The sequence below is a fragment of the Pteronotus mesoamericanus genome, unplaced genomic scaffold (genome assembly GCF_021234165.1).
Source record: "Pteronotus mesoamericanus isolate MK-2021 breed Mesoamerican mustached bat unplaced genomic scaffold, CSHL_Meso_final scaffold_21, whole genome shotgun sequence".
Lineage (NCBI taxonomy): Eukaryota > Metazoa > Chordata > Mammalia > Chiroptera > Mormoopidae > Pteronotus > Pteronotus mesoamericanus.
The window spans coordinates 25,935,832-25,948,006 of NW_026555310.1; the positions used below are offsets into that span (position 1 = coordinate 25,935,832).

Consider the following 12,175-nt stretch of genomic DNA (forward strand, 5'->3'; position numbering starts at 1 on the left):
AGGACACTATGGAGGCACAATGGAGAGATAATGGACCACGTGGCAGGGAGGAAGCAGTATTGGGAAATGTTCTTGAGAAAAGTGACACCTGCGCTGAATCCAAAGACGTTAAGCAGCTATTTGGGCAGAAGGTATTTCAAGGCAGGGGCACAGGCCAGACAAAGACTCGGAAGGGTTGGACGGTGCCTCCCAAAGAAAGCTGCGAGTAATTCCACAGAGCTGGAGCCACCAGTGCGGAGGGAGAATGAGGGGGCACAGGCAGGGTCTGGGGAAGGACCATTTTCAAAATCAGGCCGAAGGAATCTACCGTCGACCCTGAAGGTGAAGGAAAGCCACGGAAAGATTTCAAGCAAGGAGCACCACAATCAAATCAGCATTTTTAAGAGATCATTCTGGCAACAGTGAGGAGAACAGCCTGGAAGCGGACAAAAGCACAGACAGGGAAACTAGTTCGGAGACTGCTGAAGAGACCCCAGCAGGAAATGACAGTGGCCTGACACGGCAGCACTCAGCATGGAGAGATGTATCAGAGAGAGAAAAGAGGTCCAGCACCCAAGACTTCCTTGTTCTCCGATTTTATGGGAAGGTGAGAGAAAGAAGGAATCAAGCTCGACTCCTGGGTTTCAAGCTTGGATGTGTAAAAGAGTAAGTCAACCTACGTTTGAAAGCTTCAAAAACAATGATACTGCACTAAATTAAAAAGAAAAAGAATTAACACAGAAGCATAGGTTTCCTTAGACAGTACAGGTACACCATCACGAAGAAAAATCAAACACTTAAATTCACAGAGAAGAATAAGTCAGAGTTAAAGAAATTCCTGTCTAACATGTTGATGAATGAATAATCGAAGAATAACAAGGAAGGCAATTCACTAACAAGAGAGCCATCTACTGCCCTACACGGATAGTGCAGCGATGAAATGCCACCAGAAAATGTGGAAGAGAGCCCAGTGTTTTAGCACTTCATACTGTACTTGTAGTCGCAAAATATCTGACCCTTTCCCGCCAAAAATCCAAGTGGGTAGCACTTTTGGCTCGTAATCAAATGTTTTCACTTATTTGTTTCACCTACAAAACATCAATTCAATACATATCATCATTTGAATATAATATGCTTACCTGCCATCATTGCTACCATACTGGCTTTATAGACGTTAGTAAGAGATCCGAGTTCTCCTGTTGCTAGGATGGTTTTGAGATGGGCTGACCCACAAGCCTTGCGAAACTGACGGATCTCATCATACAGGGCTGGAGGAAGAGACAGCGGAGGCAGTTACAAAGCAGGCAAGCCATAACGTGACGTGGCAGCCCTTTAGGGCTGGTAGAACCCACCTCAGATTTAGAAATCATAATACATTTGTCACTTTCTAAAAATCACCCCAATTTAACATAGCTTAGAGCACTGTGTTGCAGGTCTCACCCTGCTACAAGGAATGCTTGGTTGGCTACCGTGAAACAGTTTCCGAGCCCTGGCCCCAGGTCCAGAGGCATGAAGCTTTTAAAGTATCATTATCATGACTTGCAAATTTCAGATAATTTCTACCTCTTCCGGTGACACAGGAGAAAAGAAATTTACCTACCATACATACAGAGGTGTACTACTTTGCAAACTAAAGAAAAAAAAAATCTTCAGGTCCTTATTAGTTCTTCCATTCACACATAATAGGTTCTCTTGTTGGAATATAAAGCAGGCTTCTCCTGAGAGCTCAGCTAATGACAGTAACAACGTAACAGCTTATCCCACTATCTGCCCAGGTACATGTCTACAAACCTGACTAAACAGCGTTGAGGGGCTATTGGATGTACGTGTGCAGAACATGCTGTAGAGGGATTTACAGATGCAGCTTTGAATCTATTAACCCCTGACCCCAGACCCACATCTGGCTTTCTTGGGCTCCAGAGAGCATCCTGAAAACAGCTTGATTGTTACTTATAAAACTATACACAGCAAAATAAAATCGAGGGGCAAAACACTTCCGATTTAAAGTAACAGAATTTTAGTAAACACAATGAGTATAGTAAGTATAAAAGCTTTTGAAAAATTATTTTCCAGTCTTTTGTCCTGACGCCAGCGGATCTGGGCGCCCTCTCGCCCTGCATCAGGTTGGCCACGCTCATGCCTTGAATTTAAGCTGCTGCAAATTAACAGGACTGAGAGCAGGGCTTTTTCTTTCTTCTGTGTGTGTGTTTCATAGCAAGTAGTTTCATAAGCACACAGACTAAACTGAGTAGAAAAGAAACATTCATAATAAGGGTTAGGATTAGGGTAAACACTTTTTAATACAAGAAAGAAAGTTCTGTAATTCATAGGTTTCCTAGAGTACATATAAAAGACTTAAAAGACAGCAAACCCATGAAAGTTACTAGCAAGGACAAAACTTGTCTTCCCAATCCTAGAAAACCTGAACTCAAGTTGAAGCTTGAAAGTGAAAACAATACAAATAAAGACAAATATTCTATTACAAGATGCTAGGTAAATTTCAGTGATTGCTGCCACAAGAGATGGTACTCACATGTTTTTAAGAAAAGATGGAGTATTTTCACAAATCCCTAATAATCTGTAGTTCTGAGTATGAGAGATGAGTTGAGATGCCACACCACCTACCTTATCCTGCCCATCTGACAGTAAATGTGAGAAAATCATCTTTCTAATGCATCCAACATAACAACATGTGTGAGAATGGTATTAGGTATGAACAGTAAAAAGACTATATGACAATAATTTATATTCTTTTAACTTACTGCCTGACTTACTGAATCTAAAATGAGGAAGTTGTTCTCTAAGAAATAGTGACAAAGAAATCTCTTGACCTAAAAATTCAAGAATGCTAATTCATAGTTAACTTGTGATTTCATTAATGACTTTTCTTCCACAGTGCAGTGTCACCATCAAAAACAAGCTGGAGATTCAAATGTGGATTTAAACCCAGCTTCACAGCTCACTGTGTGACCTTGGGCAAGTTGTTTCTCTTAGTCTTGGTACCACACTAAAAGTATCAATAATAATGTTTGTTTTATAGGGTCGTTATGAGGATTAAAAAGACTACACACACACGCACATACACACACAACTTAACACATTGCCTGGCCTATTATACGCACTCCAAACATGTAATTGTTACTAAGCTCAGAATTCTAGTAAAATGAGCTTCCATTACGTTTTGTGTGATGAAAGTCAAATCTTGTTTCATGGCCTGATCCTGGCACTGCACTGAAATTTTTTATAGGGATTAGTGCTTACAATCAGTGAGCCATCAGATAAGGCTTGAAAGTATTTTATTACAGCACTTGTTAAAGTGAACTTTGGCCTGTATAACAAAATTCTTAAAACACTGATCTCGACCATATTTATGGACAAAAGTACCATCCTTTTTCTAAAGAGTATTACCTTTTGATATCCAGTGAATTTCTCCACCTACAGTTAAAATCAGCTAGAAAACCTAGATGTATTTTATGACTCAATTACCAGCCACCTGGAAGTTATGTTCTTTAATCCATGATCCAAACAGAATGAACCAAAAATGATCATTTAGAGCTTAACTGGATTTAACAAACACACAACCAGTGCCGTTTTAGGCTTTAACTGCCAATTCCTCAAACCATTTTACTGACCTATTTCACCACATTAAGAGGGACGGGTTTTACAGAGCAAATATCTTAATCTTTGAAGTTCAACGTTGGGAAAATTGCCGCTTCTTTCTGTTACTCTTTTTCCCAGAGTATACCAGAACAATTAAAGAAAAAAGCATATCTAATCTGGCCTTTATAAAGCGTGGCTTGGGCTCCATCAAGCGAATATTTCAACCTGGGCCTCTGAATCTTAGAGAGCGATACAAAGATGAAAGAATGGTCAGAGATGTTCATTAATACTGCAGCAACGGCAGCAGACGCAAGAGCCCCGGGGCCAGAGCCAGCAGCGTGGTACCGTGCTGGCCAGTGGCAGCAGGACCAGCAGGGGCCCCGTGACCAAGCTCCTTCCATGGTTCAGTCTGCCTGTATCCTCCACTCTTTACTGGTCATACTCATTTTCCAAGCCTGCTTTTCCAGGACTCCTACTAATGCAGAGAGTTACTGCATATCCTCCTAATAAATCCCTTTCAGCTTAACTTAATCAGAATTGATTTTGTTTTCAACTCACAGGTCTAGCATAACAAATATTTACTGAGGAAGGATGGGAGAGCAGACAATAGCGTCAGTGCCCCAAATGTCTGGGTTCATATCCTAGCTGTAAACTTTCTTTGTTATTTGATTCGGGCAAGTTACTTAACCTTTGCCTTAGTATCCTCATCTATAAAATGGGGATAATAGAGGTACCAATGGAGTTATTTCAAGCACCACATAGGTTAATACATATAAAGTGCTAAGGATAGTATTTGTCACATAGTTAACACACAAGAAATGGCAGCTGCTTGTTTTCCTATTGGTGGTAGCAGTGGTAACGCTGTTACTATTGTTGCTGAGTGCTTATGAGGTTCAGACTACACAGGGACTGAGAAAAGCAGAGGACACCTTGATCTATGTATAAAAGCTCTTTGGGGCACTGGCAAAGCAGTCTGGAGGGGAAAAGTTTACTATATCACAGAGAATTTTTTAAAAACTCAGAGCCCATGCTCCTCTGGATGGTACAGACTCCTGAGATAAGAAGACAGTTTGGGCTACTTACTAAATTTGTAAACATGTAGGAATTACTCAATTTTCTAAGCCTAATTACTTAGGGTCCCACAGTTTGTTCACCTATTTTTCTGAAGATTAAAGAAAATAACACATGTGGCTAGAACAGCACCAGGTATACAGTAAGCATTTAATCATTCGATACTAGTTTTTCATATTTCTCCTTATAATACTTCCAGGAATGCAAAAATAACTTTAAACTATAAAACAAATCAAGCACTGCTCTAATACTTACTACAGTATAATAAGAATTTACAAATCTTACATTTAAGGAAAAGAGACCTCTCCACACAAGCCACAGAAGCCACGGGAAAATATCAGAAGTGTCTAAGTAGTTCTGAGCACCTTGGCATGACAATGATAGAAACCTCAGAACTTGATAGATGATAAATGCAAATCGAACAACGATGACTGAAATGTAACCCTGTCAATCTCAAATCATCATGTCCTTTAACATACTCAACTGTCACTTTCCTCTCAATATAAACAAGCAAAACAATTTAAAAAACTAAGGATGGATCTCCCTCTACAGCAGGAAATAACAGCAGCAGGGTGTGGACTTACATAATTGCAACTGAACTGTACATGTGGAGAAAATTACAAGTGACATAATGAGCACAAGAGATCTTCTTTCCAAAAAATTCTTCATATGAAATAATTACTCAAAAGAATGAAAAATGCCCTCAGTTTTCAAAGCATCTTCCTTTAAAAATTCTCAAATTGTTTTCTCTGCATCAAGGGACACTCTTACCAGTGAAGACTGGGAATTCTGGAGGATCTGGTGAGCTCTGACCCGCCTGAGTTCACGATACTGGGCCAGGGAGAGAGCCCACAGGAAAAAGACATTTCTATACAAGGAAATTGGTCAAATAAGTAAATACACAGAGAATGATGGGAGCAAGATTTCTCACTGACAAGAAAGAGGGACATAAATAAAGAAAGGAAGTGGTAAAAACAAACCACGTGATGTCAGCTTGTAATAAAAGTTGTCAGTGCGAACTCATGGGTTCTAGAAAAAAATAGATAAATAGACAATAGACAGACAGGCAAACAGATAAGATGCATACATGTTTAGATGGGCACATTGTATATATGTGAACATTCATGTATTTCCTAGATCTGTCCACTGAGAAGGCCTAGAAACAATAAGATCCCCATACAACCTTCCATTGCATGGTCATAAATAATTTATTCAATCATTTTTCTTTTATTGGATATTTAAGTTTTCTGATTTCTTGCTCTTATGAACAATACTTTGGTAAACATCCTTCTTGTTAAATCTGTGTATACATCATAAACTTATTCCCTAGAGCACCGATTAACTTTGCTCATATACTTACATACAACACACACTCAATGTAAAAATTTCAAACATTACTGAAACTGAAAATTCCCCATTAAAAAAAAAGAAAAAATAATTTCTGCACAACGAGAAAAATAATAATTTGAAAGGCTGTTATAAAAGATGACTGACAAATGAAAATGGAATTCAAACACTACAACTGCAAATTAGTCAGAATAATGCAGAATTTAACAAAACACATATACCAGGGAAGTGGCTGGCATAGTGATGTCACATTAAAAACCTGATAATAAATGTTTTGATGTATAATGAGGTTTTCAGGAGTAGCCAAAGCGAGTGTCCTAGAAACCTGGAATATATTACATTGTAGATGCTTAATCAATATAGTGTCTCAATCAGCAGAAGGGGTTGTCTCCTGTCTGTCTCCCATCATCCCTCCTACTTTTGCCGCATTGATGAGGAAAAATGGAGGTCATAACCCGACCTTTTGCTCATCATTCCCAGCTGAAAAACAAGGGAAGGTGGAGTGTTCACTGACAGGAACCAGAGAACTTAGCCACTCTGGGAACGGTGTGCACGCATGACAATGTAGACCCAAGGGGCCGAGGGGGTCACTCTGCACCTGTTTTAAACAGCATCGAAAACAGGAGGAAATGGGCCTCCCCGTGTCAGCAGGAACTTACAGCTATAGCATTTTACTTTTCTCTATTTAAATTGATAGTGTTTCTCTCCAGCTTCCACCTTAAAGGAAAATATATTCTTAATCTCCAGGCTGCTGACAGTCTGTTAAGTTTTCTGGAAAAGCATGGCTACAGATATAGAAAATTAAGTAAAGCTTTCATGGATAGAAATTATGATTTAAGTAAGAATCCTAGTGTTTAAAGACTGTATTTCCTATCTAAAAGTCATAAAGTAGATTTCCTTTTATAGTTTATGCTACTCAAAGGCACTTAAAAAATAATTGTTAATGAACATATCTAAGCAATTATTTTTTGAGTACCATAAAGATGTTCAACACTGCACAAAAATGGCCTGAAAATAACTCTTTAGATAATTATGTGTACAGTAAAACACTTAATATAAAATTGTACAGCAACTGTTTAAACTAAAAAAGTCACAAAGTGTTCAAGAACAGTCTTCTTCCACCAAGGCATCTAATTAATCTTGTATGAGCAAAACAGAGAAAAGCTAAAACACCAGGTAGAAAATAACCTACAAGAAATAAAACACACATTTTTGTCAATAGTATTTGAAGTTTTGAAGAATCAGAGCATAAAAACAAAAACCATAAAAGCATACAGCTGCCATAAGTATCTCCAGAATTTTTCTGTTATAAACAACCCCCAAACTAAGAAAGCACAGATTTTGGATGATTTCATTCTTCCCCCAAAAGTGTCTATGAATGTAGAGATTGCTTTTCTCGTATAATATTATGGTTAACAGCTCTACAAAATGAAGAAAAACACTAGTTTCTTTTAAGGGATGCTCTTTCTACCACCCCTCTTGTAGAAAAATAAATTGTTGCCCAGATTCAAGACTTTCAGAATCCATTTACATAAGACACAATGATAGACGCTGTAGCTTTGGCCCAAATACTTCTTTCTCTCACCCTCTACTCTTGATAACCATTGGGCATGTGCTCCGCAAACCAAGTTTAGGAGAACAAGTTGGGACTGCAGAACTGAAGAGGTAAAAGGCACACAAGGCTCTGGATACAAGGGACAAACAATATTTCCAATTGCCACATTGAACATTCTATTATGGAAAAATGTCACACACAAAGCCACCTTTTGAGTCATGTCTGTGGGTGCTCCAGGGTGAATAGGGTTTCCAAACACTGGTAAAGGCACATATCTAGGTCCTGAGCTCAACAAGCTAAAAGACTGTTGAATGAGGCAGAATATGATAGCACTTCTATGTCACTAGTAAGATATTAGGTAAATATAGGCAGCAGAGAGGGGTTATAAAAAGGTAAAAAAAAAAAAAAAATGAATACCTCTATATATTTACAGAGCATGGAATGCATTTAATTTTCAAAACCTGCTCAGTAAGATTTATGTGATGATGAATCCCTTTTGCTGAATGCTTTCTTCAAAGAACTACTTAAGGATGCAACTTAGATGTCAATTTCAATATCATTAAAAAATACAGTATTATAAGCACTTATCATGGGAATAATACCCACAGACAAGGAAACGCCAAATATAAAATCACAGGCCATTATGGTTTGGAAGAGCTATAGAAATCCTTAAGTCTTATCCCTTCATTGGTAGCTTATTTAAATGCAGGCAGAGAGAAGTGACGCATTTGCCCAAAGAGTAGATATAATTAGCAAAATCATAAAGACTAAAACCCAAGCCTTTAGGGTTCCACTTCACTGATTCAATACATGCGCTATATGAAGCTTCCTTCCCTTGACACATACCAGCAGGAGGAAGAAGGGGAAAGTGAAGAAAACGCAGTTGGCCTGGAGGGAGTCATCTGGGCTAAGCAACAGGATGATCAATTTACACACAGCATCCCTTTTAATCCTTAATATAACCCTGTGAAGTAGATGCCAAAATACTACTTGCTACGTTACCAAAGGCACAGAAGGCACAGAGCAGTAACTTGCCCAAGAGATAAGAGCTACTAACTAACAGTAGTGCCAGGATTCCAACCAAGGTCTATCTCAGGCAAAGACTCTGCTCTCTACTCTTCCTGTCTACCAGCACTACGCTTCCTTCATGCTCCACAGTCTGTAAGTTCTATATCAGTTCTGGGTCTCGTTTGCTCCAATGATGACTGGTCTACCTGGCTGGACAAGTGGCTGGCTCAGTGCCCCCAGCTCCATCAGTCCAGCACGGCCTTTCCCCACCCCATCACGGGCTGCCATCTTCATCCAAAGCACGGCCATCCCAGAGAAAAGAGACCTGTCTTTTTCCTAAGAGCACAGAAGCAGATGCACTTTCTGGCTAAATTCACCAGAGTAGCATTTTATTCCATAAGCCACCTGCGTTACAGCTGACTGCAGAGCCAGGCTAACTAAATAGAAATACACGGAAAATATGATTTGTACTAATTAATCAGTATGCACATTCAACGACGCTTCAATTATCCTGCAGCTAAAGTATGTGGAGCCAAGAACTAGAAGTGAAAAGAAAAAGTTCCAAGTTAGTGCTTCTCCACAGAGCAATGAGATGGTGAAGGAGTGGGGTGGGGTGAAATCAAAACCACCTGGAGCAATTTTCACAGTATAGGAACTCATTCTTCCCTCACCTCCAACCCCCAATTCTGATAATACACACACGTGGTGCGGGGTGGGGTGCAGTGCAAGAATCTGTGAGAAGAGGAGCTGGGGCGAATAACTTGAAAATGTCTGTCAGTTGTAGACACAGAGAACAGACTGATGGTCGCCAGTGGGGGAATGAAGGTTGGAAGACTGAGTGAAAACGGTGAAGGGATTAAAAAGTACAAATTGGTAGTTGAAAATAGTCCTGTGGATGTAAAGTACAGCATAGGGAATATGGACACTAATATGGTAATAACGGTGTATGGTGTCAGGTGGGCACTGGAAACCCTGGGGGGACCACTTTGTATAGATTGTCTAACCGCTGTGCTGTGCACCTGAAACTAATACAAAATAATATCGAATGTCCACTGTAATTGAAAAATAAAATTGAAAGTTCTTTAAAAAACATGTCTGTCAGGTAATTTGGAGACCCAGCAATATATTCCACACCTTATCCAGTGAAAACTACTGTCCCGAGCTGTAAGTTAGATGGTGTATATTCCTGGGTCCAGATGGAAGGAATGAGGGAAATACTGGCAGGGGAAGACAGTGTGCCAGAATGAGCAAAACAGGAGGTGACAGCACAAAGCTTAAGGGTAAAGGACCAGGCGAAACAACAACTCCAAAAATGTTTAAATGAAAAGACAGAGAAGGCAGAAAGCACAGCAGGCTGGCCCATTAGCTGTGGGGAAAGTAACCTCAGAGATTTCGGCCCCTGCAAGAACCACTGTGTTCCAGTATAATACAATCATGGATACGACAGCGCTGAAATCAAACTCAGAATGTGTTTAAGTCAGAAATTAACTTAAAATTAACTTAAAGTCAAATGTAAATATTTTTTTGAATTTTTTTCTAAAATGGTTAGATTCTCTGATTGGGTCAAGATTCACTGATTTTGAATGTTTACATATGCGGAAATGACAGGTGAAAAGCAACATGGTTTAGTAGGGAAATGGAACATGAGTTTCGGAGTCAGTCAGACCCGGGCTCTGATATTTCGGAGGCTTGGTAATCTTCAGCAAAAGCAATGTAGCCAAAATCAGTGAAGAAGTGTGCAGAGTTGGAGGTGAAGTTTCAGAGCTTGCCAGGACAGGATCTGAGGATCCCAAGACTCAGGGATGCCAGGGCAAGCGGGGAAGCTTATAAACAAGATGGCACCAGAATCTGGGGCAGGGGTAGAAGGAGGGACCTCAAGGACCTACAAGTACCAAAGCCATGACAACAGAGTGTTTCCAAAAAGGGGAAACGCCCACTCTGTCCCATGCTGCTGAACAGTAAAGCTAAATAAACAACCCGAAGAGTATCCCCTGGGCATAATGAAATGAGAGGTCATTGGTATCTTGGTTAGAAAAGATTCAAGAGAAATAAGTAAACTCAAGAGTTTTTGCCATCAGGGAAGAAAAGAAAGGGAAATTTAGCTGGGGATAAGGCGGAATGTTGGCATGTGGGGGTTTTTAATGAATAAGAAAAGCTTACATACGTTCAGATGCTGATGGAAATGAGCAAGAAGAGAGAGACTAAAGATACAAGGAGGGAGAAAATGGCCAACAAATGGAGTAAGGCCTCTGAAAATGTGGAAGGAAATGAGAGCCACGGCACAGCAGAGGAATTGGACTCAGGAGGAAGGAAAGGAAGAAGCAGATCTGATACTAGGACCTTGAGGGAGTTCCTGTCTAACATTTTCTGTCTTCTCTGAGGAGTGGCAGGTAGGTCGTCTGCTAAGAATGAAGGAGTCTCAAGGTGGACAGAAGAGTTAAAAGTCTGAGAAAAGCAGAGATTTTAAATCATCACCACAAAGAATCCAAGAGGAGGAATACGAGCCTCCTCCAATCTCTTCTTTCAGTTCACACCCTAAACTGGGGATCCTTGTGACCATGAGAAATGGTTGAGATGCATTCTGAATATCAGATTTTAAAAATGGGATTCTTTCTTTCTGCAACCAGTGTCCTACATACCTCAGTGCACAGAGGAGAAGGACCTACATTTGAATGTGTAATAGCCCGACAGATATTTCCATCAGCAAATTCCAAGAAATCAATTTTAGACTCATATTTTAATAAACAGCTTATATTAAAACATGAAACTGAAAAATACAATATGTAATCAAATTGAGAACCGAAAGTAAGACAAAATACTGCAGTGGAAAAAATCCTAAGTCATGCTTATTTTTATTTAGAATTAAATTTCTAGTATTAAACGTTCCTTTTCAATTTGTTTTGGGTCAAGAGGTTATTAACACCATAAAAAAGGGTTAATAGAAAAGTATGGTGTAGGACAAAGATGTGTTATTATATTTTGCATGAATGCCCATTATTGGAAAATTATCAGTTCTTAAAAACAACTATTCCTAGTTCATTAATGGATGGCCAATTATATCAGAATCCATTGCCTACTGTATTTTATTTTCCTATTTAGTAGTACTCTGGAGACAAAAGTACAGGTTACAATATAAACTATACTTCTATATCTACAACTTTTTTAAGCTTTTAAGAAAATTAACAGGAATTGCATCCATAAAACAACAGAATGTAATAAAAAGAAAATAAGAAAAATCTCATACAAATTACAAATATAAAAGTAGAAATAACTTTTAAATCAATAAAACAATTTGAAGGTAAAGTTGAGAAAATCTTCCAGCAAGTAGTATAAAAACATAATGATGAAAAATAAAAATGTAAAATATCCACACCAAGGCATACCATCGTCAAATGTCTGAATACAAAGGGTAGAGAAAACCCTAAAAACTTCCAAAAAGAAAAACACAAAGAATCACAATGGCGGTGAATTTCTTAAAAGTAACACTGGACGCTAAAAGACCATTAAGAAATGACTTCGAGACAAAGAAAATATTTACTTCTACCTAGAATTTAACACCTGGACAAACTTTCGTTTCCATATGACCCTAGAACAGAGGTACTGCCAGACACTTGA

The 12,175-nt window shown here is 39.0% G+C and overlaps 1 protein-coding gene across 1 annotated transcript in view; it reads right to left on the reverse strand.

Annotated features, from left to right (window-relative positions):
• The window catches only part of DERA (deoxyribose-phosphate aldolase), a 95,331-nt gene that overhangs the window by 41,502 nt on the left and 41,654 nt on the right, over positions 1–12,175 (reverse strand). The window contains exon 6 of the mRNA XM_054591392.1: positions 1,119–1,247. Within this exon, the coding sequence (XP_054447367.1) occupies positions 1,119–1,247 (129 nt within the window). The remainder of the gene's footprint in view (positions 1–1,118; positions 1,248–12,175) is intronic.